A 26,813-nucleotide genomic window follows, 5' to 3' on the forward strand; every position below is an offset into this window, starting at 1 on the left:
AGTGAAAGAGAGACTGCAATGCAAGAGTGGAAGAGAGACTGCAATCCAAGAGTGAAAGAGAGACTGCAATGCAAGAGCGAAAGAGAGGCCGCCTCCGTCACGGGGACCCGCCGCCTCTGCATTCTCTTCTACCTCCTCACCGTCGTCGCCGTGGTCACCGCGGCTTCGGCGAGGAGGCGTACTGGGAGAGGAGGCGCACAACGCCACCGCCGACGAGGAGTACTGGGAGAAGCGCGCCGAGGAGGCCCGCTCGTTCAACCGCGCCGCCTACGTGAGCGACCCCGTCGCCACCCTGAACCGCTTCAACGCCGACGTGCTCCGCGCCACCACGCGCCGCTCGCTGGCCAGGTACACCGGCCCGTGCATGGCGACCAACCCCATCGACCGCTGCTGGCGCTGCCGCGACGACTGGGCCACCGACCGGAAGCGGCTGGCGCGGTGCGTCCGTGGGTTCGGCCACAGGACCGTCGGCGGCGCCGCTGGCAAGATCTACGTGGTGACCGACGCCAGCGACGACGAGATGGTCATCCCGAGGAAAGGGACGCTCCGGTACGGCGTGATCCAGGACCGGCCGATGTGGATCGTGTTCGCGCGCGACATGATCATCCAGCTCCGGCAGGAGCTGATCGTGAACCACAACAAGACCATCGACGGCCGTGGCGCGCAGGTGCACATCACCGGCGCCCAGATCACGCTCCAGGGCGTCCAGCATGTGATCATCCACAACGTCCACATCCACCACTCGGTGCCGCACGGCGGCGGCATGATCCGCGACTCCAAGCGCCACTACGGCCTCCGCACGCGCAGCGACGGCGACGGCATCTCCATCATGTCCTCCTCCAACATCTGGATCGACCACGTCTCCATGTCCAACTGCTCCGACGGCCTCATCGACGCCGTCAGCGGCTCCACCGCCATCACCATCTCCAACGGCCACTTCACCAAGCACGACCACGTCATGCTCTTCGGCGCCAGCAACAGCGACGCCCAGGACGAGGTGATGCAGATCACCGTGGCGTTCAACCACTTCGGCAAGGGCCTTGTGCCGCGCTGCAGGTTCGGATTCTTCTTTTTATTTTAAAGAATTACACAGTACAACGCACGCATACTCACTCCTATGAATGCACGCACGTAAACCCTACCTCTGTGAATAGGTTCGGATTCTTCCACGTCGTCAACAACGACTACACGCACTGGCTCATGTACGCCATCGGTGGCAACATGAACCCGACGATCATCAGCCAGGGGAACAGGTTCATCGCGCCCGACGACTTGAACGCCAAGGAGGTGACCAAGAGGGAGTACACGCCGTACGACGAGTACAAGGAGTGGGTGTGGAAGTCGCAGGGCGACGTGATGATGAACGGCGCCTTCTTTAACGAGTCCGGCGGCCAGAACGAGCGCAGCTACGACCAGCTCGACTTCATCCCTGCCAAGCACGGCAAGTACGTCGGCCAGCTCACCAAGTTCGCCGGCACGCTCAACTGCCACGTCGGCATGCCATGCTAATTAACTAGACATGCATATTGATAACGATATGGAAGAGGACAAGAGAAAGCTAGCTAACCATGCCTTTATTTATATAACCTGGTGCCAGGCTGCCAGCTATGAAAATCTTGACAAAGTTGTATATGTGTAAAACCTGTGTAATTCTCACAAGCAAAATGAAAAGAAAAAGAAAAAAGAAAAAGGAACCATTCATCCATGCTCCGAATCCGACTCAAACAGCGGCGAACGCGTCCTGCACGGACACGGACTGGGCATTTTTGTATCATTTGATCGATCATGGCGGCGGCGTCGTTTGCCATGGAAGACGAAGATGACTTCGGGCCGAGAAACCCCTACGACGACGTGGAGTGCAGCCTCCTCGAGACGAAGACGAAGCTTACCTCCGCGACATGGCGGCGATCAGCGAGTTGCTAGACTAGGCCGTTACTACCGTTTCGCATAGGATCAGTCGTTCAGTCAGCCGACGACGACCGTCGTCGGCGGAGGCGGCGGCGAAGCGCCGAGCGGCAGCATTGGGCCGATGATGAAGACGGTGGAGGCACTGGGCGATGGCAACGACTGCCGGATATGCTTGGACGCCGACGGCGGCGGCGAGGCGTACATAGAAGGAGACGGCATGCGGCGCACACCGGTTTCACGCGCGGCTTTCTCATGGGCCACGCGTTCTCCACTTATGGGCTGAGCCCAGCTAGTTTGGGCCGCATGGAGCTGATGATCCCGGTGTTGGGTCCATTTCAGATTGGACTGGGCATCCGGGCTGAAAAGGTAGGACAAGAAAAAAAAACAGAATATGTTGTTTGGTTGTCTGCGTCACACGTAGTAGTAGTGTAGTACAGTGAAGTTAGCTAAAAAACTGCGACGTCGCGCTATACTAGGAGTACATCATAGCTCGTACTATTATCTATCGCTTAAAAAAAAGATAGCAAATCTACCTTTATCACGGCTATATACTCATTTTTGATGCGTTAGATCTTCATCCAACGGTATAAACCAGCGTGCTACAGTAAAGATGTGGTTGCCAGTGAAATCTACCACTGTTGGACCAGTGTTGCTACATACTTGCTCTGACTGTTGTTAGCAGGAGAAAGGGGATTCGGCAGCCTTCCTAATCGAGTGAGAATATATTTTGCTTACACTCTCCTCTTCAGCGAAAGCTAAGATGCGTGAATATAATTTCCAATTAATTTAACCAATCATCTTGCGTATTGTCCGAAAAGGTTTGGTGAGAATTTGACTGCTCGTTTGCTCTGAAGAAAACAAAAATAATTTGACTTGTCGCTTTGAGCAGCATATAGCAACACGCTTGATCACCAGCCAGTGCAATCAATCAGAAGCGGTTGCAGGATGACCTCCCAATCAGTGCGAGTTGTCAACGTAACTCACGTCCTCCCCGGCGGCGCATCAGCGGCAGCGCCACCGCACGCCGGCGGCGGCGACGTCGACGTCATCGAGCTCTCCTTCCTCGACACCATGTTCTTCGCCCTCACGCCGCTCAAACGCCTCTTCTTCTACGAGGCAGCAGAGCCGTCGTTCCCGGCCATGGTCAGCTCCCTCCAGTCCTCCCTCGCCGCCACCCTCGCCGTCTTCGCGCCCCTCGCCGGCAAGCTCGCCTACCGCCCCTCCCACGACGACGTCGTCATCGACTGCTCCGTCGCCGCCGTCTCCCCCGGCGTCGTGTTCATCGAGGCCGAGTACCACGACGACGACGACGCCGTCGTCGACATGCGCCGCCTCGCCGGCGACGAGGAGCACCACACGGAGGCCTTCAAGCGGCTCGTGCCGGAGATGGACGTGGGGCGGCTTCCCGCCCCTCTGCTGTCCGTGCAGGTCACGAGGCCAGCCGCCGCCGCCGCCGGCGGCAGCGGTGGCGTCGTTGCCGTGGGCGTGTCCATCCACCACGTGGTCGGCGACGGCCAGGCCGTGTGGCAGTTTATGAGGGCGTGGTCCACGGCGTCGCGGGAGGGATCGCCGGCGGCGGCGGCGGCGGCCACAATTCCGGTGGTGTTTGACCGGAAACCGGTGCTCCGCCATCCCAACGATGAAGAGATCGCCCGCGTGTTCCTCCGCGTGTTCGCGCCGGCGCTGCCATTAGTGGTAATCAATCAATCAATTAATTAATTAAAACTAATTAATCACTCATCGCAGAAGAATCGGAGCATATTAATTAGTTTAATCAGAGAGAGATGTACTAATTAATTGAAGCGAAAGTGTAGGATTGCTCATTATTTCCAGAGCCAGACGTGACGCGTCAATGGAGGAAGACCTACCTGCTCCGGCCTCACCAAATCCAATCGCTGAAGCAGCGGATGCTCGCCAAGACGAAGGAGCAGCTAATGTTAATGGCGGCGCCAACCACCCACGTTGCTGTCCTGTCTCTCTACTGGACGTCGCTCGTTCGCGCCAAGTTCACGAGCACCGGCGGGGGCGGCGCCGGCGACGGTGACGTCTACTTCATGATTCCCGGCGACTTGCGCCGCCGCCTGAGGCCGCCGGTCGGCGACGGCTACTTCGGCAACTGCGTGAAACCATGCTACGCGAGCGCCGCCGTCGGGGACCTCCGCGGCGGCAACGGCCTGGTGCACGCCGCCGCCGCGTTCCAGAGCGCGATCCGCGGGAGCCTGGAGTGCGACGACCCGCTCGCCGACGACGTCGAGCGGTGGAGCGAGCTCGAGAGGAAGGTGCCCAAGGAGAGGATCGCGCAGGCCAGCGCGTCGCACCGGTTCATGGCGTACGAGACGGACTTCGGGTGGGGCGCGCCGCGCCGCGTCGAGCTCGTGTCCGTGTACCGCATGGACGTGGTAGCGCTCGTGGCGGCGCCGCCGGCCGCCGGCGGCGGTGTGCAGGTCTCCGTCGCGCTCGACCGTGCCCACATGGAGGCGTTCGACAGCTACTTCCTGCAGAATTCGGACACCAAATCCGACTCGCCATCAATCTAGCTAAGCTACAGTCTTAACAGCATCAGTATATACCAATGTCTTCCTCCTCGTCGTCGTCGTCTTCGCTTGCCATGGATCGGGGAGAAGATAATCACGAGCTACCGCGTCAAGATCACCACAACGACATGGCGACGTCGAGCGAGTCGGTGAACCAGTTGAAGGACGATGGTACGGAGGAGATGGACGTCGACGACTACATCGGCGGCGGCAGCGGCGGTGGCGGCGAGGCGTTGATCGGGATGAAGACGGTGGAGGCGCCGGACGACGGCAGCAACTGCCCGATTTGCTTGGACGGCGGCGGCGGCGGTGGGGAGAAGACGACGACGGAGGCGTGGGTGGAGACGCCGTGCGCGCACCGCTTCCACTCGCGGTGCCTCGAGTCTTGGGCTCGGGTGAAGCTAGGGACCTGCCCCATGTGCCGGCGCGAGCTGACGGCGGCGGCGGCAGCGGCGACGACGACGGCCGGAGAGGATGTGCATGTGCTGGTGGCCGATCCGATGGTGGCGGATCCGCTGCAGGCGAGGTGGAATTTGTTTGTTCAACGGTCAACTGATGGTTTCTAGTTCTACTACTACGTCGACAATGTTGACTATGCTTTTTTTTTTCTCATTGATTTAACTTGTTATCACTATTCGAGTGTACAAACGAATTAATTGTATATGAAGTTGAAGATTTTCTTAAGAAATTGATATGTGTGTGTGTATATATTATAAAAGTCATATTGTTTAGAAGTTTGAGAAGAGCATCGCATTAATCTTTTTTTTAAGCAGCCGACGTTGTGACGGTTTATATAAAAAAGAAGATGTGCCATTTTTAAAAAGAAAGCAAGATCGAACCTTACAATGCACAGTTAATTAGGAAAAACTGAGCGAAAACCATGACTACAATAACTCTAGCAAACCTAAGCTAACAAAATCCTTAAAAAGGACAATGACGGAGCCCAAAGCATCCGTCGATAAATAGATTGTTGTAAGGCGACAGAGAAGCTCTAACTTCATGAGACAAGTGTTATTGTTGATGAGCTTGTCGTCTAGCGACACAACAGCTCCGACTTCATAGCTATCACAATATCGTTGCCAAAACAAACAAAGCAATACCGTCGCCTGCTTTGGACCTCAGCCCAAGCCGCCAAAGCATCACTTCTTAAACACAGCTAACATCAACTCCCCTAGAAGACTGTAATATGTATGTTATCGTTACCCAACTTAATCGCACAACATCGCATTAATCGATCCATATATAATTACAACTTGTAGTGCATGGTTTCAACATTCAATCCAACGGGCTCATTGTTGCGTGCACATACAATGTGTTCGATAAAATGCTTGTGAGCTAATATTAACCTGGAGTAAACCAGAGTTACTGTCAGCTTGCCGCTGTTTTTTCCTTTTCTGTTGGTATATATTTTCCTGCCGGACTGGACTGTATAGTGCACTTGTTAAAGTCTGTGAAATTACCCCGTGAGTACTGACAAGCAGTGAATTTTACCCCGTAACTTACGCATATGGACAACCGGATAGTAGTTGCTCTCTCTTTCCGTCTTTTTCTTTAAAAAATCTAATCTTAACATAAACCTAGATACGTGTATGTATTTAGATTAGGATTAGATTGTTTGTAGTGTCTACCACTCTACCAGTAAAGGCCGCACTTCACTCTAGCATCATATCAAAATGTTAAAACTGTAAACGCATTGTACTAATTAATGACAGGAATGAGGATTATTATGATATCTTATTAGGCGAGAGCCCAGATGCTGATAGGCTGAGATTAGCTGCTAAGTAAAAGCTCAGATTATTGGGCTTTCCCAACGGCCCATTTACTGCGCGTTCGTTTGGCTCAAACACGACCGAGATGACGTGGCACGTGCCGACCCGTTGGATTGATAAAACCAACTGCTTCCCGCTCCAAGTAAAAATGGCAATCGTCATGGCAGTCAACAAAAATACAAACTAGCATGTTGTTTTGCAATTCTTCTCGCTACAAATTCCACATCCAATCTCCGAAGGATCTAGGCACGAAGATTTTGCATTTTGTCACGGCTTTATAAATTACTTCAGTTCTTGTGATCATTAACCATGCGCGGTAATTACGCCTACTTTCACCATGAGCTCAAGATCAGTGAGAGTTGTCAGCGTCACCCATGTCCAGCCAGAGCAAACCGCCGGAGAGATGCCGCCGGCGGCCGGCGAAAGCGGCGACGACGTCGTCAGGCTCTCCTTCTACGACGTCATGTTCGTCTCCATGATGCCGATCCAGCGTCTCTTCTTCTACGAGGGCGCCGCGCTCCCGCCGTTCCCGTCGCTCGTCGGCTCCCTCCGGTCATCCCTCGCCGCCGCCCTCGCCGCCTTCCTCCCCCTCGCCGGCAAGCTGACGTTCCGCGCGGCGCTCGGCGACGTTGTGCTGGATTACTCCGCCGCCGCCGTCCCCCCGGGCGTCAAGTTCGTCGAGGCCGAGTACGGTTCATCCGACGAGATCAGCGCCTTCGACGCCATGCGTCGCCTCGCCGGCGACGTCGAGCACAACGTGGAGGCGTTCATGGAGCTCGTGCCGGAGCTTGAGGTGGAGCAACTTCCGGCCCCGGTGCTCGCCGTGCAGGTGACCAGGCCGGCGTTCCGGAACGACGACGGCGACGACGCGGTAGGCGTCGTGGCGGTCGGGGTGTCCGTGCACCACGCGGTGGCTGACGGCCAGTCGCTGTGGCAGTTCATGAAGGCGTGGTCGGCGGCGGCGATGGTGGGCTCGCCGGCGGCGCCGGGCCTCCTGCCGCCGACGTTTGACCGGGCGTTGATTCGCCATCCCAGAAGTGAAGAGCTCGCCAGCAAGTTCCTTCAATTGAGTTCTCCGACTCTACCTGAGGTAAGTCCGTAAATATATAGATTCAAAGTTCTTCATCTAAACTTTTCGGATTTGCTATCTTACTTACTTTCTTGGACTCGTATTTTTCACTTTTTCGTTTGTAGAATCTTACATCAAGATTTATATTCTTACATATAAAACTTGCTGTTACATTCGGTTATAGTGCACTTACACTCCTTTACAGTATACTAAAATAAGATTTTATAAGATTTACGATTTTTTTGACATTTTTGTCCTTTTGTTTTATTTCATTCAAATCGGGCTATATTTATTAGTTAAAAAATTTGTAAGATTCTAAACTATAGTTCTGTCGAAAGATTAATAGGTAGCTCCTAACTTTTTTTTCTATTTAAACTATGATTCATAAAGTAAATAAATTCCAATTGAATTTGATGTAATTAAATCTATAACAGCAGTAGTAGTACTTCAATATCACTCACTCAGTAAGTGAAGTACAGGTGAAGCTATCCCGTGTGGCGGCTGACGTCATCAAGGGCCAGCGGACGAGGACCTTCCTTCTCCGCGCCGACCAAATCAGATCGCTGAAGCGTCGCATCTCGCGACGCATCGCCGCCGGCGAGCCACCGCGCGAGACGGCGTCTCCAGTAACAGCCTACGTCGCCATCGCGTCGCTGGTCTGGACCTCGGTCGTCCGCGCCAAGCCGCACGACGCCGCCGACGAGGCCTACCTCATGGTCACCGCCGACTGCCGCCGCCGCCTCCGCCCACCGATCGACCCGGGGTACTTCGGCAATTGCGTCGCGGCGTGCTACGCGCGCGCCAACGTGGGCGCCCTCCGCCGCGGCGGCGGCGACAACGGCGGCGACGACGAGGGGCTCGCGCGCGCCGCGGCGGCGATCGGGGCGGCGATCCGCGAGCAGCTGGAGGACCCGCTCGGCGGCGACATCGAGGGGTGGCTCCAGTTCCACCTGAGCCTCCCGGCGGCGAGGCTGACGGCGGTGGGGTCGTCGCACCGGTTCATGGCGTACGAGACGGACCTCGGGTGGGGCGCGCCGAGCCGCGTCGAGCTCGTGTCGCCGTTCGCGCGCGAGCTGGTGATGCTGCTCGGCGCGGCGGGCGGCGGCGTGCAGGTGTCCGTGTCGCTCGACGAGGCGCACATGGATGCCTTCGAGACCAGCTGGTTTCAAACAGCAGCAGGGGACGTGACAGTCTGACAGAAATGGAAGAATCAACTTTAATTTAGCCCCCGGTTTTGAAATCTCCTAAAATTTTCTAAGCAGAGATTTTTACACCGTATAGGGAATGGATTTGTCGTCCAAATAATTATGGGAGATTTCAAAATGAAGGACTAATGTGTGATATATTACTTCACAAACATACTTATGCTAATTGCAATAAAAAAAGATTAAAAAGCTAGTTATGTTCGTATTCAGATATGTCTCGTTGGCAAGGTAAATTTGTTTTTCCATGGTTGTGGGTAATCTATCACATATTAATTTATTCTTTTAGTTTTTCTATAATTATTTTGATGTATAATGCTTTGTACTCCTTTTATAAATCAATAACAGGTGGGGAAACGACCCCCCCCCCCCCCTCCCCGCCCGGGGAGTTGGTCAAAAAATAATAGTTTCCCATAGTACTACTCCTACTAAATTAACCCATCTAGTATACAGGTAGGTACTATTGGTTTGTAGCATGATCGTGGCATCAACCACTCTAGCCTAATGGTCCTAATCTCGATCATATGGAATTATTAAATAATAATTTAGAGTTTTGGACACACCCTTATTAATTACTCCTACTTGCTGGAACGTACACTTGCTGTAACATACTTCCTCCGTACTAAATATTTAACCCCGTTTTTGACCATTTGTTTTATTTCAAAAATTTAAATAATTATTAATTCTTTTCTTATCACTAGATTTATTGTTTAATATATTTAAGTGGGAAAGCTCTCCCCGGTGAATTTTCAAAAAAAAAACTACTCAAGTTTTTAATAATATTAAAAATAAATTTAATAGGACGAATGGTCTGTTAAAAAGTACGTACTTCCTCCGTTTCAAAATAAGTGCAGTCATTGTTTTTCGCGCCCAACTTTAACCGTTCGTCTTATTTGAAAATTTTTTTAAAAAAATTGAAAACATAAGCCACGAGTAAAGTACTATTCATATTTTATCATCTCATAACAACAAAAATGCTAATTATAAAAAAATTTCAAATAAGACGGACGATCAAAGTTGGACGCGAAAACTCATGGCTGCACTTATTTTAGAAACAGAGGTAGTAAAATTTAGAGACGGAGGGAGTACTTACTCTCAACTGCTTTGATCGTCAGCTGGCTCTCGATTCTTCCTCGCGTCGCAGCATCAGGATGAGCACCCTAGTGCGAGTCCTCGCCGTCTCCCATGTCCACCCTGACGAGGCGGCCGTCGGAGCCGCATGGCCGCCGCCGAACACCGTCGAGCTCTCTTTCTTGGACAGCTTCCAAGTTGCCCGCGGAGCGATCCAGCGGCTCTTCTTCTACGAGGGCGACGACCTCCCGCCATTCCAGTCTATCGTCGGTGCCCTGCAGTCCTCCCTCGCCGCCGCGCTCCCCGTCTTCCTGCCCCTCTCCGGGAAGCTGGCCTACCTCCCGGAGTCCGGCGACGTCGTCATCGACTACTCCCCGGACGCCGTCTCCCCCGGCGTCAGGTTCGTCGAGGCCGAGTACTCCGGCAGCGTCGACGACATGCGCCGCCTCGCCGGCGACGACGAGCACCAGATTGAGGCGTTCTTGCAGCTCGTGCCGGAGCTCGAGGTGAGCATGCTCCCGGCCCCGCTTCTCGCCGTGCAGGTCACTAGGCCTAGAGATGACAACGTCGGCGGCGGCGGCGCCGGCGGCGCGGTGGCCGTTGGTGTGGCCATTCACCACGGGGTTGCCGACGGGCAGTCGGTGTGGCAGTTCATCAAGGCGTATTTGTTCCGGTCTGTTATCAAATTAAAGATTTGTTCCGGTCTACGAAAGAAGAATATTAAGGTATCGGCACCTCACGGGATCAGATCGTTTCCGATCGTTGGATGTCCTGTTATATTCAACGATCGAAAACAATTTGGTACCGTGAGATACCGGTACCTCGAGATACTTTTAGCTAGACTGAACAATTCTCTTCAAATTAAGTGTCTAGAAATTTGGACTACCTATCCTAAATAGTTTTTGAGGTAGTAAAGTGGACTTTGAAGAAAAAATATGACATGATTAAAACCAATTTTAATTGATATGGTTTAACGAGAAAAGATAAATATTAACATCAACTACACTTAGGTTGTGTTCGGAGGAGGGGGTTGGAAACCCCTCCTCCCTGGCACACAAATGAAGTTCGTTTTATTGCATGATTAATTAAGTATTAACTTTTTTAAAAAAAAATAGATTAATATGATTTTTTTTAAACAACTTTCATATAGGAAGTTTTCGTATAAATCACACCGTTTAGCAGTTTGAAAAGTGTGCACGCGGAAAACGAGAGAGGTGGGTTGGGAAAATGGGGGGAAGAACACAGCCTTAACAAGATCTCTATCTCTACTATTAAAAAATTAAAAATATTTCCGCTGGAATTTTGATACGTCATCCATATTTGAGTTGGTTTGGGTCATATGTATTTGAGTTGGTTATATGTCCCCTTATCCGATTCGGCATGAGTCTAGAACAACTATTATACACTCCAAAGTCCAAATCAAGCCCCAACCCCCCCCCTCCTAGTCCAACCAAACCGGCCCCATCGGCGCCGCTCGCACAGTTGATGCCTTTTTTTTCCTTTTTTTTCCCTGATAATCCTAATTCTCTCCATATCCTTCCAATATCCTCTATTTTCTCCCTCTTTTCTCTTTTTCCTCATTTTTCTCCCATCATAAATATTTTCCTCTTAAATTTATCATTGTTTAAAATGTGCATGCGATAAGTTTGTTAGTTTTCAAATGTTTTCCATCTATAGTAAAAAAAATTACTAATTGAATAATCAAAATTTCAATATTTGATTTATATGGTACAGAAAAATGCACATGTCTCAGTTTATGGAATAGTCACCGATAGATTTGTGAGACTATGGAAAAGTATACATAAGTGATTTTTTGTGTGATGACGCATGAAGTGAGTGCAACCGGATTCAATGCTATATTTAATTTCTAACTTTATTTTGCTATTGTTTTGTTTGTCTTGTTTTGATTTATCGTTTAACTTAATAGAGTTTTTATTAATCGTGAAAATTGTTTTTACCAGCTGTAACTCACAGACAATTTTTACTAGTAAAATATATATAAGATTAATCAGAAATTCCATATTGCAATTTCAATATTCAGGTGACTCCACTCCCGATGGGGGTCGACATGTCGCAGCAGAGAAGGAGAACCTTCTTGCTCAACGCCGGCGAGATCGAATCTCTGAAGCAGCGCATATCGGAGAGCGACGCCGGCCGCGAGCAGCTGCGCAACCGGCTGTCCACCTACGTGGCCATCTCCTCCCTGGCGTGGACGTCCATCGTGCGCGCCAAGTCCCTGGACGCCGCCGACAAGGTCTACTTCATGGTGAGCGCGGACTGCCGGCGCCGGCTGCGCCCGCCGGCCGACAAGGGCTACTTCGGCAACTGCGTCACCACATGCGTCGCCAAGGCCATCTCCGGCGACCTGTCGGCCGGCTCCGACGACGGACTAGCCGGTCTCGCGCGCGCCGCCGCGGCGATCCAGAGGGCGATCCGGGAGGGTCTGGAGGTCCCGTTCGGCAACTCGGAGCGCTGGCTCGACGGCGCCACGGCGACGACCCCGCCGGTGAGGTCGTTCACGAGGTCGGGGTCGTCGCACCGGTACATGGCGTACGAGACGGACTTCGGGTGGGGCGCGCCGAGCCGCGCCGAGCTGGCCACCGTGTACGGCGAGGAGGTGGTGATGATGCTGGGCGCGGCGGACGGCGGCGTGCAGGTGTCAGTGGTGCTCCGCCGCGCGCTCATGGATGCGTTCGCCACCAACTTCCGGCGGCAGCTGGTGGCGTCGACCTGAGGCCGAGAAATTTCAGTGGTGGGGTTAGGATTTTGAGATCGAGCATTCGAATGAAAACGGAAAAAAAAAACACAAGCACGTTATTTGGTACATATGATCAATAATATGGCATTTTAGTGCTACTTATTGAATTAGAACTTGCGACAAGGTTTTTAACAATTTTGTTGATTTATTGTGATATACTTTGTGAAAAAACATATCACAAAACATATACAGTATAATCTACTAACCAAGTATATATTGATTAGCATCATGACACACAGCACGGTTAATACATAAAATTAAGCAACCATGTAAATTGGCTTCGAATTTGAACCTATTTTATTGTCTAATTTTATAAAGTAGTTCTTTACAGAATTAGACAACAAATTGAGTTCAAATTCGGCATCTCCTATGTCTTGTCTAGACTACTTGAGTTGAGCAGGCAAAAACAAAAACAAATTGGGGTCAGATATTCACATTCAACACATTGGGGAAATGTAGATTAAACGGGTTACCTAGTGAATCGAATCGGGATTGTTCGGCGAGGCGATTTGGTAGGGGTAGTAAGAGGCGCGCCGCGTGTCGTGCGGGAGCGGCCGTGGCAGCGCGACCAGCGGTGCCGATGGCGTGGGGCGGGGGAGATGACGAGAGAGAGAGAGAGAGAGAGGGGGCTGACCGAGCGAGGGAAGAGCGTCCGCGACCGGTTGAGGGCGAGGCCTCGACAGGTGTCGGCACGCCACGGGCTACTCCGCATCTGCGCGTGCGCGATGGTGGCGCGGCGCCGCATTGATGAGCAAGACGGAGGAACATGTTGCGACTTGGAAGTTGGAACCACCAACAGCGACCAGTGGTGGTCCAGGGTTGATTTTGGGCCTTCTTTTGCTATTGGGCCTACATAATGAGAAGATGAGAGAGGTGGGATGAGGGAGCCAGCCTGCTAGGCTTCCTTGTTATGCTTTTTTGATCAATAGCGTTTATTTTTTATTTTCTTTATTTCTCTGTATACATACGAAATATATACCTCATATATGTATTTTTTGTCTAAAAATCTTGGGTATTCATCTGAATACCCTGAATTGAGTTGGGCCCGCCTTGCTTGAGTTCTGAGATCTCCTGAATGATTTGGCATTTTGCTTATGCTTATGGTTATACTTAAGTCAAGATATAAATTTTAAGATTTAATTTTAAAGGTATTTTTTTTATTTTTTTCATCGTATTTATTTTAATCACTAAGAATACACACATAAAAGTTTTACTTATCTATAAATTATTGTTTGATTGATAATAAGCGTTACAAATATGCATAAGCATAAGCCAAACAATAACCCGGCAGGTATTACCCTACCGTCAGTTCGTCACTAGAAATATTACTCTCTTCGTACCTAAATATTTGATGCCGTTGATTTTTTAAAACATATTTGACTATTCGTCTTATTCAAAAAATTTAAGTAATTATTAATTCTTTTCCTATCATTTTATTGATTGTTAAATACGCTTTTATGTATACATGTAGTTCACAAAAGTTTTTGAATAAGACGAACGATCAAACATATTTAAAAAAGTCAACTGCGACAAATATTTAGGGACGAAGGGAGTATAACAAATTCGGACAGGTGGATTTCAGATTTGTTAGAGCAGGTACAATAGCAGACTATAAGTCAGTTATAAACATATTTTAAAGAGATAAAAGAGGAGAGAGAAGAGCAGCGGGCTACATATCTGTAGCCAGCTGCAGCACGGACGCCAAGACGTAATGTGTCTATGACAGGTGGAACTTGGTATTAATAGTATAGTAAGCACTATTATATAAATTGACTATTCACATTTAGATTGATTTTTTTAGGACTGAGCGAGTACAACAGAGAGGCCATGCTAGTGCTGGGAAAAAAAATACAAACATACTTATTTTTACAATAATTTATGTTTATATACCTATATGAGACAGGCTTGCAGAAATATACTTGTACCGCTGGAGCTAAAAAAGCGGATGGTTCTGCGGTTTTAAAGCGCGGGAGCAGGATAGCCAGCGATTTATTTACTAAGTCGACACTGTTTGACATTGTTTTGGGACTGTTTGCCATTGTTTTGGCACTGTTTCGACCTGTTCATGGGCCAGTCCCGCACATTGAACCTGTGGGATCGTTGCGTGAACAGTATCAAACACTATCGAAAACAATGCTACAGTGTTATACAGTGCTACACAACGTTGAAAATCGCTGACTGCCTCCCTCCCGCATTTTGAACCTGTGGGACCATCGCGGTCCCGCGTTAGCAAATTTATTTCTGCTAGCGCCTGCCAGCCTGCCAGGCGCGGGGAGCCGGGGATGGGGCTGAACGTGCGTGGGGACTGGGGAGCAGCGAATATGTCTAGCCCCACGGGAACGGCATGCGTGGAAGGGTCTGCGCCATGGTTCACAATTCCAACCAAAGCCGATCGAATTTTGTGAAATTTTGATGTTTCGATATGGCTTGGAATTAAGTTTTGATTGAAATTTTGAAGGTTAAACAGCAGATTTATCGAAATTCAGCTAAAATTTATTGAAAACCGTAATACCGATGAGGCTCGAAATTTAGTGATCAACCGGTAATATAAACCCTAGAGCGTTGTGGCTACACTCTGTCGTAGAATAGCATCTCCGTGTATACGCTAGCAAAACATCCACACATGCTTTACTATGGTTAAATATATATATATATATATATATATATATATATATATATATATATATATATATATATATATATATAAAGTAGTTAATGTTAATACCTAAGTAATTGAAAAAGTTTCATATAGTAAATTTGTTTGGTGCTCCATGGTGCCGGGGCACCATTGTTGAAATTGAGTATATACCTAATTCAAATGAGTATGAAACTTTTTCAATTACTTAGGTATTAACATTAACTACTTTACTAACTAGTTTAAAGCAAGTTTGAACTGAATTTGAACTTGTTTTTGTTAGATTTTGATTCTAGGTATATAGCATCCATACATATAATTAGTTAGGTATGTAATCATGGATTGTGAAATAAAGTTAAATTTGAGTTGTTTTGTTGATAAGTATAGGTATGAATCAAATTATTATAACTAGGTATATACTCACAATTTGAAAATTTTGAAAAATTTGAGTGATTTTGTGCATTAGATACCATGGTGCCCGGGCACCATGGTGCCCCATATGAGTGTCCTATATATATATATATAATAATATTAAAGATAAAATATATATTTTTATCAAATATGTTAGTATTACTTGTTTTATCGACTAACTTTTATAGCACGCATGATATAAATTACTACTCAATCAAGAGTTCCGTAGAATTCTTCACCTCAAATTTTGTTTGTAATTGGCAAATATATATATATATATATATATATATATATATATATATATATATATATATATATATATATATATATATATATATATATATATATATATATATATATATATATATATATATATATATATATATATATATATATATATATATATATATATATATATATATATATATATATATATATATATATATATATATATATATATATATATATATATATATATATATATATATATATATATATATATATAATATTAAATATAAAATATATATTTTTATCAAATATGTTAGTATTACTTGTTTTCTTATTTAAATATATGATATTCACTTGTTTGAAATAAATATTGGACTATTCCATAAATGGTTAATTTGTAAAAACTATAAAAGGAATGATGGGGTGGCGTGGCAGATTCACTCGTCACTACTAATATCGTTTAAATAAGTATAGATATATATTACCTCCGTTAGGGGCGGATCCAGCATAGGGCGGCGAGGTCTCGAGCCCCCACTATTAGCGTGAAGACTATGAGAGAGTGGACTATAAGACTATTAGTTTGCTATTTCTTTCTGAATCCGTCTCATTTTCAATGCAGTTATGGATTTCCGTATCCAACGTTTGACAGTCCGTCTTATTTAAAAAATTTATAAAAAAATAAAAAAATTTAGTACTATTTATGTTTTATCATTAATAAAAACAAAAATACTAGTCGTAATATTTTTTTAAAAATAAGATGAATGGTCAAACTTGCAGATAAACAGTACAATAATAAAACCTTTTTGGGACGGCGGTAGTACATGTTTGTCTCAAAACAAAATATCATTTAACGAATTTAGATAAATGTATATTCAAATTTATAGCTAACATTGGTTATATTTTAGGATGGAGGGAAAACTAACCTTAAAAAAATTATAACTATTTAGTTCATATGCAATATAGGTAGACGTATTGATTAATTAAAAGAGTTTTCGAAGATATCTTTTTATTTTTTATGTCACTGAAATAGTCATATTTTTTAAAAAATAATGTGATAGATTAATGTATATCATTTAACAAACATGCAAATTTAAATGCAATCTATACAAATATTTTTTTTTGAATGTTACAATATGTACTATTTGCAGTGAAATTTGTTGTTTTTTGTTTCTAGTTGTATACATTGAATTTAAATTTGTATGTTTATGTACTGATGTATAACACGCTGATACATCTTATTTTTTAAAAAAATGATAATATTTTTGGGCGACATGCATAAAAAAAGAGAGATTACAGCTGAGAATCCACCTCCGGTAATAAGCAGTAGCAGTGAGGGAATGAAGTGCTACACTGCTGTCACTGCGGATGCATCCATTGAACGAACCCATTCTGCATGTTAGTTATCTGATTTGCCCTTGTATTGGTTTGTATCACGTCGTCATCAACACGATGAAGCTGTAAAAAAATAATAAATTTAACTATAAATATATACATATACTAATTATACTAATTAGAGTTTGATTTATTGTTTTTATGATCATATTTGTGACGTGAAATATTACATACGAAACTATCTTATAAAATTTTATAAATTTTTTTATACCCATTTAGTTGACATGTAATGGTAAATTGGTGGAATTTCTCATAAGCGATTAAAAGTGTTTCCCTTAAGAGTACAAATCTAACATGGATTTGCGCACACACTTGTCGTAACGTACTCTGCTTTGTTAGCTCTCGGAGTCTCGGTTCGTCCTCGCGTGGCAGACAGCAGCAGCATGAGCTCCCTAGTGCGAGTCCTCGCCGTCTCCCATGTCCTCCCCGACGAGGTGGCCGCCGGAGGCGCATGGCCGCCGCCGCCGCCGCACGTCGTTGAGCTCTCCTTCTTGGACAACCTCCAGGTCTCCAAGGCAGCGATCCAGCGGCTCTTCTTCTACGACGGCGGCAGCCTCCCGCCTTTCGAATCCGTTGACCGCTCTCTGCAGTCCTCCCTCGCCGCCGTGCTCGCCATCTTCCTGCCCCTCGCCGGGAAGCTGGCCTACCTCCCCGAGCCCGGCGACGTCGTCATCGACTACTCTCCGGATGCCGTCTCCCCCGGCGTCAAGTTCGTCGAGGCCGAGTACTCCGGCAGCGTCGACGACATGCGCCGCCTCGCCAGCGACGACGAGCACCACACCGAGGCGTTCTTGCAGCTCGTGCCGGAGCTCGAGGTGAGCATGCTCCCGGCGCCTCTTCTTGCCGTGCAGGTCACTAGGCCTAGAGATGACCACGCCGGCGGCGGCGGCGGCGCGGTGGCCGTTGGTGTGGCCATTCACCATGGGGTCGCCGACGGGCAGTCGGTGTGGCAGTTCATCAAGGCGTGGGCCGCGGCGGCGCGGGGAGGCTCTCCGGCCGGCCAGGGTCTCGTGCCGCCGACGTTTGACCGCTCGAGGATTCGGCATCCAACGGCCGATAGCCATGAGCTCGCCCACACGATCTTGCACAAGATGTCACCCGCGCTTCCAATGGTAATTAAAAATTCAAAACAGATCATCTTTTGAGGCTTATTTGTTCAGGTAATATTCCAATGGTTCAGGTGACGCCACGCTCGAAGCCGGCTGACATGGCGCAGCAGAGGAGGAGAACCTTCTTGCTCAGCGCCGGCGAGATCCAGTCGCTGAAGCAGCGCATATCGGAGAGCGAAACCGGCGGCGAGCTGCTGCACAACCGGCTGTCCACCTACGTGACCATCTCCTCCCTGGCGTGGACGTCCATCGTGCGCGCCAAGTGCGGCGCCCTGGACGCGGCCGCCGACGACGTCTACTTCATGGTGAGCGCGGACTGCCGGCGCCGGCTGCGCCCGCCGGCCGACGAGGGCTACTTCGGCAACTGCATCGCCATAGCAATCGCCAGGGCCAGCGCCGGCGAGCTGCTCGACGACGACGGACTAGCCGGGCTCGCGCGCGCCGCCGCGGCGATCCAGGCGGCGATCCGGGACGAGCTGGAGCTGGAGGACCCGGTGGGCGGCGCGGAGCGCTGGGCCGAGCGTCTTGCCGCGATCCCCAGGGGGAGGCTCACGGCGGCGGGGTCGTCGCACCGGTTCATGGCGTACGAGACGGACTTCGGGTGGGGCGCGCCGAGCCGCGTCGAGCTGGTCACCGTGTACGGCAACGAGCTGGTGGCGATGCTCGGCGGCGCGGCGGACGGCGGCGTGCAGGTGTCGGTGGTGCTCGGGCGCGCGCTCATGGACGCGTTCGCGGACAACTTCCGGCGGCAGGTGGTGGCGTGTCCAAACTCAACAGTGTCGCGGTCCCGCCATCATTGATCAGTGCAAACTGTGCGGAATGGAGACTAGTACTGGCCTTGAATTGGACACTTAGGTAGTGTTTGGTTACAAGGATGGGATGGGATGAGATGAACCCACTTTTAGGGATGTTTGGTTGAGAGGTAAGTGGGATGGGATAGTCCCTATAGAGGAATATTATCCGGGATGAAACGGTCCGCCAAAATCGGCCGGACCAATCCATCCCACTTCGACTGAGAGAACGACGTCAGCTCCCGGCCGCAGCCTCCCACTCGGCTCCGCCACGGCCGCCCGTCCCTCCTCCGGCTGCTCCCTCCCCCGGCGCCGCTCCGTCCTCCTCCGCCTGCTCCCTCCACCTCCGCGCGACCGCCGCCGCCACATCCGCAACCTTCGCCTCCGCGACCGGCCGCCGCCTCGTCTGCGACCAACCGCCGCCGCTCATTCACGCCTCGCCTCAGCTCCGGGACCAGCCGCCGCTCGTCCACGACCGCCGACAGTCCCTCCTCCGCCTGCTTCCTCCCCCGGCGCCGCTCCGTCCTCCTCTACCTGCTCCCTCCACCTCCGCGACCGCCGCCGCCTCATCCGCGTCCGACCTCCGCCTCCGCCTCCGCGACCGCCACCGCCTCCGTCCGTGTCCGACCTCCGCCTCCGCGATTGGCCGCCGCCGCCTCCATCTGCATCCGACCTCCGCCTCCACGACCGGCCGCTGCCTCGTCCGCGACCGACCGCCGCCGCTCGTCCGCGCCTAGCCTCGCCTCCGGGACTGGCCGCCGCTCGCCTGCGCCTCGCCTCCGCGACCGACCGCCGCCGCTCGTTCGCGACCCACCTCCGCCTCTCCTCCGCTCGCGCCGACGAGCTCCTCTGTCCCCATTCTCACGAGCAGACGGCCCTAACGGTCCCTTCTACCAAACAAAAAAACTATAACCATCCCATACCATAAACCAAAAACTATAACCATCCCATACCATAAACCAAACACACAACTGGAACCATCTCATTCCAAAAAACTGGGATATGTCTAACCCATCCCACTTGATTCCCAAACCAAACACTACCTTAAGACGGCAACTTGTTTGGCTGTCAGTCGAGTCTTCTTTTCTTTGTTGTGGGGCCGGTATCCAACTATCCAATACTCCCTCCCTCTTTCCGTTTATGTATTAAACAAAGAGTATATTTTGTATTGGTTATACTAAAATGTGTCGTGCTACAGTATGAGATTGATTTATTTTGAGACGAAAAAAGTACATAGTAAGTGGTTTGATTTTTTTAAGTTAAACTTTGATAAGTTTAATACAATTTATAGGAAAATTTAACAACATCAAAATATAAAATTAATTTTATTAAATCTAACATTGAATATAATTTGATAATATGTTTGTTCTGTGTTCCTTTTTGTTATTACCATGCACATTATTTTGCCATTTAATTTCACACATTTTTATCACTCGGCACTCCCCGTCCCACTTAAATTGCACCCTTGTTTTCAGCTGCGATTGTAGGGGATGGTCCAGGTGATCTCCGGACTGCTCTATCTTTGTTGATAAGAGTTGTAAACCAACACATCTATTAGCGGATCATCGGATCCGTTTTCTATCCCTCTCGCAGCAGTAGAGACGTGAGAAGAAGCAAAAATTCTGTGTCCTTTCCTTTGCCCTTAAGAACATCACGAAAATAGACAATGTACATAGATATAAGATCTGATCTCGAGTACAAACAACTTTAGATGTCTCACCCTACCCTCTGTCGACGTTTGATGTCACGACTACGGTATTTGGACAGGATGGGGATCGTCGGTGCTAGGATATACGCGAGACTGAGGTAAAAGAGATGGAGACATGGATTTTTATACAGGTTCGGGCCCCTGAGTTGTCAGGTAATAACCCTACATCCTGTTGGCCGAAGCCGGTATTGCTCTATTGCTCTTATTCACCATTATCACACCAGTACAATATGTGGGTAGCCTATCTAACTGTTGTCGACATGTCGGTCTGAAGGTCTGACTCGTAGTCAACAACAGGGTAGTCTTCCTCCTCGAATCCGTGCCCGACGAGATCAGAGATAGCGCTTTCGTATCTCCTGACGGTATCCGGAGATACTGTAGGGGAATAGCCATGCCTATCCCTGAAGTCGATATCCAGCGGCGTGTCTTGGCGTATGTAGGCTTCTATGTTGATTGTGTTGGGTGTTGATCCTCTGTGTATGTTGATTCTCCCGTTGGGCACTGATCCCGTTGGGTGTTGATTGTCTCTTCATGGTGAGTGTCTGTCCCCTGTCTTCCTAGGGGGGCTTGTATTTATAACCATAGGTGTCCCCTTGTCCAAGTAGAACTAGGGAAACCAATATGGATATAATCCGAGTAGTCCTTGTCGTTTCCATGTAGAACTCTGGTTGTCTTTCCTTATCCGGAACTCCCTCCATATCTGAAGTCAGTTTCCGTATAGGACATGGTATGTGGTGGGTCCTGCCGAGATTTAGTCAACTACTATTAGGTATGTGGTATCTATAACCATGACACCCTCTATATATGTGGTATCTTAAGATGAGATAAACCTTATCTCTATTCCGGTTTGAATTAATCCACAAGAAATGATCTCATATATCTGGGAGATAATATTTCGTAACAAGAAGGATCTCCTCTCCCATGTTTCTGCACCATCCAACCGAAAATTCCGGAAGCTCTCACTGCTTATTTTTGGGCTACAGTTAGGGATGTAAGCGGGCCAACCCACGAATCCACTTATAAATCAAATAAGTGGTAACCCGCGAGTTTTCGTGTTGTGGCTTGACTCGCCGTATATAAGAATGCGAGTGGATCAACTCATAAACCTATTTATAGGTTAAATTAGTAGGTAACCCGCGAGTCACCCACTAGTTTTGTCTATAAACAGGCTCATGAGTTAGCCCGCTTGCATCACACATCAACTCTCTGCATTATCACACTCCTCTACTCTCTGTCCTAATAAAGCTTAACCTAGTATGTTGATACATCTTACTACTATAAATTTGAACATAAAAACTGTCTAGATTCTTAGTATTAGGATGTGTCAATATCAAATGCTAGGTTGTTTTTTTATAGGAGAGGGAGTACATCATAAATCTGTTCAACTTACATTCCATACTTCAGTTCACTATGTAGTCATCATGGCCCCATGACTATCTCTACTTTAGCTTTCTTCATGATCTTCCCCTTCACTTCGATCGAAGAAGCTTAAGTTTTCATCATAGCCATGGCGCGCGCCCTATACTCATGGCTGATTAATGCATGCTTGTTATTTTTTTTTCACACGTTCGATCGGTCAGATCAAGCAGTTCCACACCGAGTCATCGATGAGGGCGAAGCTGTCGTCCAGCTCGTACATGGAGCACCCGTACGCCGCCGCCGCCGCCGCCTCGTCGCTGGCGAACACTTCGCCGTACTCGCTCTCCGGCGGCGGCTCCTTCACGTCGGAGTCGGCGTCGGCGTCGGCGTCGTCGCCCGACACCACCGCCAACTGTCCGTCGTCGCCTTCCACGACGGGCTGCCGCGCCACGAGCTCCTGGAACATCGACGACCGGAGCAGCAGGCTGAGCGCCGTGGTCGTCGACGACGACGGCGACGGCAACGGCCGCCAGCAGCCGGCCACGTCGTCGTCGGCGGCGGCGCTGATCGGGTAGCTCTGCGCCGGGGCGAGCACGCGGTCGGCGCCGACGACCATGCCACCGCCGTGGTGGTGGGGCGTGCCGGCGGCGGAGGAGGAGGAGGGGGGCTTGAGCCAGCGGATGTAGGTGCTGAGATCGAAGTTGGTGACGGCGTTGATGCCGCGGTACTCGATGGCGGCGATGTCGTAGGCGCGGGCGGCCTCCTCCTGGGTGGAGTAGGTGCCCAGGTAGAGGTACTTGTTGCCGAACACCCTGCCGATCCGGGCCTCCCACCTGCCGTTGTGGTGGTGCCTGCTCATCGATGCATGCGAAGTGTCGGTTATGACTTACCACCTCCATCCGTTTTCATAATACTTCCTCCGTTTTACAATATAACTTATTCTAAGTAGCTTTTTCTACATCCATATTAATATTAATGTCTAGATTTATTAACATCAATATGTCTAGATTCATTAACATCAATATAAATGTGAAAAATACTAAAATGACTTACATTGTGAAATGGAGGGAGTACAAGTTATTTTCATTTTTTCTACATTAAGCTTTTTTAATTTTGATGGAATTCATAAAAAATATAGTAATGTTTTTAACATAAAATAAAAAAATATCAAAATATATTCAATGTTATATCTAATAAAACTAATTGAGTGCTATTATTGTTATATTTATCTATAAGCTTGATTAAACTTTTAAAAGATTTGACTTTATAACAGTCAAAAACGATTTATATTATGAACGGATAAAGTATTTATAGAGCTTCTGACTCCAAAATTAAAAACTTTTCAAACAACATAGTTTTCGTCAAGATTCTGAAAAATTTGATTTTTCAGGTTCTCTAAATCCTCGTAATCTTAAACACCTCTAAACAGAATCTTCCAAAGCACAAAAAAAAAAAAGTTGCACTTACCGTGCAACGCCTCTGTACTTGGAAACTCCACGAGAGAAGCCATTGCTCTTCCTGCATACATGCGGAGGCAATTATACAATGGAATTACTAAAAAACTGCAGCGATACAACTTACTCGTTCAGTTCACAAATATTTAATATTTTTTTTTACTAAATTCAAATATTTTATTTTTACTATTAAGATTCAGTCAAAATTTTAAAACTCGGATCATCAATTTTATATTAAAAAGTTTATAAAATCTAATAAGTTTATAGTATTATATTTAAGGTAAATCTACCCATACTATTTTTATTTTTAAGTTAATAATTCGAGAAACCGTTAATTGTCAAACTTTTAAAAGTTAACCAAATCTTGTTCTTCAGCGTCAAATATTTATGATTGAAGGAAATATTTTTTTTTTGGGAGGGACTAATAATTTTTTTGAGAGACATACAACTCAGAAACTAGTGTGATCTTTTGAAAAAATTGAAAAGGATGGCATTCCTGCAATAACAAGTTAGCCAGGTGCAGGTACATGCTCACCTTCTTATTGAGGCTAGGTACTCCTCCTTGGATACACCCTGCATCAGTTTCAGCTCTTTTTCATAGTCAGCGACCTGTTGCATCCAGGCATAATAACAACAGAATCACCGATCATTTTCTTTGTCCCTTTGCATAACACAACACATTGATTGGAAATTTGGAATAATCATCAAAATCACTACTAGTACAGCTAAAATCTGAACAGATGAGCATAAGATTTTTGTACATACAGGGAAGTTTGTGTAGGTGGTAGGTCCCCAGTACTTGAGCGCCGCCAGATCGTAAGCTCTCGCTGCCGCATCTTCCTCGTTGTACGCCCCGAGATAAACTGCATGAATTTATATGTAGTACAAGCCAAATATTCAGAATTCTGGTCAAGTTTGCAACAAGCATATATATGTATATTCAGTGATCATAACCTTGTTTCCCTTTCTTCTTCTGCGTTGGGTTCCATGTCCCTTTGTCCCACAGGTGTGCCTCAAATCTGCCTGTCCAACGGTGCCTGCTCTTATGGCAAAATATATATATTACTCAACAGTAAACATGATCACAGATATTCAGATCAACATACATATAGTATATGCATGCAAATCAAATCTGATTTTTGTTTTTTTTTGTCCTACTACAAGCTAATCTGTGTAACACAATAGTGAATAATCTTTGAGTGCAAAAGGTGTACTAACTTCGTTAAAAAGTATTTGACGTTTTAGGACAAGATTCAGTTGCTGTATCAAGTGAAACTTATCTAAACATCAAATAAACATCAAAACATTTATGATAGTGAAGAACGACATATACAGTCAGGACACAGAGACTATCAAGTGCTGATTTTTTTTTTCAGTTACTTTCAGAGTTTCAGTTACTGTACCTGCTCACACCCCTAAACCTTGAGCTTCTCTTGTTAGCCGCATTGCTACCGCCGGCCTCTTTGCCATTGCCGGCCACTGTCACAGCCGACATCGCCGCCGCCGATGGCTCTCTCTTCCTTCTCTTCACGCTCTTAGCGCCGCCACCGGCAGCTGTGATCACCGCCGGCGCTGCTGTCGGCTTAACCTCGCAGTACAGGCGCCCCTGCCCTCCTCCGATGCCGTGAAGCAGCTCATCCTTCACCAAACCGTACGTCTCCATCGCCATCAAACTGTACAAATGAATTTCTCTTTTTTTACACGATGACAGAGTTTTCACCGAGCTGTAAGAGCTTACAGTAGTTTTCGTTGGAAGCAAAGCGTGATCAGGTTGCCCCTACGTGCGTGTGGATGCTTATATGCAGCTGTGAGTACTGAATACTGAGTAGCAACAGATGGCAGCATTGGTGTTCGTCCTTGTTTCCATCTATCCTCTGATAATGACACAAGGTTGTCGATGTTCTCGGTGCTAAGTGCATTGTCTTTTGCAGGGTTTTGACAGCTTATACAGCCAAGAAATTCTGCGTTGTTTGGTAGAAAAAAAAATTTAATTAATCACCATTTCTCTGGATATATATATGCAACAAGTCAGTTGTTTCATGTGGAAAAATACAGAATTAGTTAGCCGAGGAATTTATTTCACTATAGAACAATAAAACTGATGAGCTGATGAACTTGATGCCTTGACAGTTGACCAACAGACCAAGATTGGGTGAGCCTCCAGCTAGCAGGGGCGGATCTAGGAGGGGCTAAATAAACTATACAAAACTACAGCCTCTCTTCTAATGGATGTATGACAAAAAATTTTAATGGTGACTTCATGGGGCTCCCATGGTTACAACGTTGGTAGTGGGGCCTCAAAGACCCCGGAGCCCCATGGTGGATCCGCCACTGCCAGCTAGCTAATAAAATGTTGATTTAAACCTATATATGGACTTGGAAGCTATAAGCTTAGTTCAAATGTGCAATAAGTACCTGTATTTCAAATTAGCAATAAATATTTGCATATCAAATTACCAATAAGTACTAACAGAATATCCCATATTTCGTGCAAAATTCTGTTTGGGCAGTGCAAATGAAACTGAAATAACCAGTTCTAGAATGATTAGCCTTGCGCCTGAAATATTGAAACCCTCTATTTGTGTTCTAAAAAGTTGTAACTGACAGAAAACACAAATCTGTATTAAATTATCCATGCATTGTGTCACTGGAGCAACATCTCATTCAGGATCAGAATTGCAAGCTGCTAAAAAGTTAACTGACAGAAAACACAAATCTGTATTAACTTATCCATGCATTGTGCCACAGGAGCAACATCTCATGCAGGATCAGAAATTGCAAGCTGTATAATAGACAGGGACTTGTATGATTACCCTATCGCAAAATATACCATCCTTGTCAAGGCCATGATAAGATCTAGGCACAGTTGCATATTCTTATTGACTTACCATTTGTCTAAACACTGTACTACATTTGTACTTCTTGAATTGCTATCTGTTTTCACAGCAACTTTCAGAGCATCTTCCGGACATTTTCAGGGCCTGTGAACAACTCTTTCTGAGTAGTGTTCGTGTAGGACGGTAGTGCAGAGGTTTCTTAATTTGTTTTCTTGACACAATCGTGCAGGGGTTTTACAGAAATTTTGCAGCGGGGAATACAATTGTTAATAAAAACGAGTGAAATTTCCGTATTGCATCCAAACATGCATGCCCCCCATAGAACCAGCAATAATACTTCACTGTTGATTAGTTTTCAGACTGTCAGACAAAAAACTAGTTACACATGGATACACACTGATACACACATTTTTTTAAATCAAAACCGAAGGAAAATATTTTTTCCAGAAATAAATTTCGTATGGCAGGCGATAGATTATAGTGCCATGAAAACGACAACATATATACCATTCCGTTAAAAAGGACAACGGAAGGGAACATTCTCCAACTTTTATAATTTGTACTATGTCTTGGCATGT

The 26,813-nt window shown here is 47.3% G+C and overlaps 7 protein-coding genes and 1 long non-coding RNA gene across 8 annotated transcripts; 6 read left to right on the plus strand and 2 right to left on the minus strand.

Annotated features, from left to right (window-relative positions):
- Nucleotides 1–92: 92 nt before the first annotated feature.
- On the plus strand, nt 93–1,705 carry LOC4340105 (pectate lyase). Its single transcript, XM_015786715.3, has 2 exons — nt 93–1,056; nt 1,155–1,705. Exons 1-2 carry the CDS (start codon nt 365–367, stop codon nt 1,507–1,509), a joined length of 1,047 nt encoding a protein of 348 aa, XP_015642201.2. The 5' UTR covers nt 93–364; the 3' UTR covers nt 1,510–1,705.
- A 1,068-nt stretch (nt 1,706–2,773) lies between these two features.
- Nucleotides 2,774–5,130, plus strand: LOC4340106 (malonyl-coenzyme:anthocyanin 5-O-glucoside-6'''-O-malonyltransferase). The gene is made up of 2 exons (XM_066311199.1): nt 2,774–3,603; nt 3,723–5,130. The coding sequence occupies exons 1-2, from the start codon at nt 2,854–2,856 to the stop codon at nt 4,443–4,445; spliced, it is 1,473 nt and encodes a 490-aa protein (XP_066167296.1). The 5' UTR covers nt 2,774–2,853; the 3' UTR covers nt 4,446–5,130.
- Nucleotides 4,571–5,008, plus strand: LOC136356889 (receptor homology region, transmembrane domain- and RING domain-containing protein 2-like). The gene has a single exon (XM_066311428.1). The coding sequence runs from the start codon at nt 4,571–4,573 to the stop codon at nt 5,006–5,008; it is 438 nt and encodes a 145-aa protein (XP_066167525.1).
- A 1,250-nt stretch (nt 5,131–6,380) lies between the features above and the next one.
- LOC136356890 (anthocyanin 5-aromatic acyltransferase-like) lies at nt 6,381–8,538 on the plus strand. Its single transcript, XM_066311429.1, has 2 exons — nt 6,381–7,305; nt 7,746–8,538. The coding sequence occupies exons 1-2, from the start codon at nt 6,549–6,551 to the stop codon at nt 8,474–8,476; spliced, it is 1,488 nt and encodes a 495-aa protein (XP_066167526.1). The 5' UTR covers nt 6,381–6,548; the 3' UTR covers nt 8,477–8,538.
- Nucleotides 8,539–9,585: 1,047 nt separating this feature from the next.
- Nucleotides 9,586–12,540, plus strand: LOC107276930 (anthocyanin 5-aromatic acyltransferase). The gene is made up of 2 exons (XM_015785738.3): nt 9,586–10,059; nt 11,595–12,540. Exons 1-2 carry the CDS (start codon nt 9,634–9,636, stop codon nt 12,285–12,287), a joined length of 1,119 nt encoding a protein of 372 aa, XP_015641224.1. The 5' UTR covers nt 9,586–9,633; the 3' UTR covers nt 12,288–12,540.
- LOC112939386 (uncharacterized) lies at nt 11,501–13,116 on the minus strand. Its single transcript, XR_003243064.2, has 2 exons — nt 12,785–13,116; nt 11,501–12,283 (listed from the first exon to the last, which is right to left on the minus strand). It is a non-coding gene; the product is annotated as an uncharacterized lncRNA (long non-coding RNA).
- Nucleotides 13,117–17,340: 4,224 nt separating this feature from the next.
- LOC4340108 (anthocyanin 5-aromatic acyltransferase) lies at nt 17,341–18,915 on the plus strand. Its single transcript, XM_015786181.3, has 2 exons — nt 17,341–18,089; nt 18,158–18,915. The coding sequence occupies exons 1-2, from the start codon at nt 17,361–17,363 to the stop codon at nt 18,884–18,886; spliced, it is 1,458 nt and encodes a 485-aa protein (XP_015641667.1). The 5' UTR covers nt 17,341–17,360; the 3' UTR covers nt 18,887–18,915.
- Nucleotides 18,916–21,961: 3,046 nt separating this feature from the next.
- Nucleotides 21,962–25,061, minus strand: LOC107276031 (AP2-like ethylene-responsive transcription factor At1g16060). The gene is made up of 6 exons (XM_015786182.2): nt 24,802–25,061; nt 24,353–24,435; nt 24,164–24,261; nt 23,934–24,007; nt 23,412–23,462; nt 21,962–22,795 (listed from the first exon to the last, which is right to left on the minus strand). Exons 1-6 carry the CDS (start codon nt 25,059–25,061, stop codon nt 22,162–22,164), a joined length of 1,200 nt encoding a protein of 399 aa, XP_015641668.2. The 3' UTR covers nt 21,962–22,161.
- Between the last annotated feature and the right edge of the window lie 1,752 nt (nt 25,062–26,813).

This window comes from Oryza sativa, chromosome 6 (genome assembly GCF_034140825.1).
Source record: "Oryza sativa Japonica Group chromosome 6, ASM3414082v1".
NCBI lineage: Eukaryota > Viridiplantae > Streptophyta > Magnoliopsida > Poales > Poaceae > Oryza > Oryza sativa.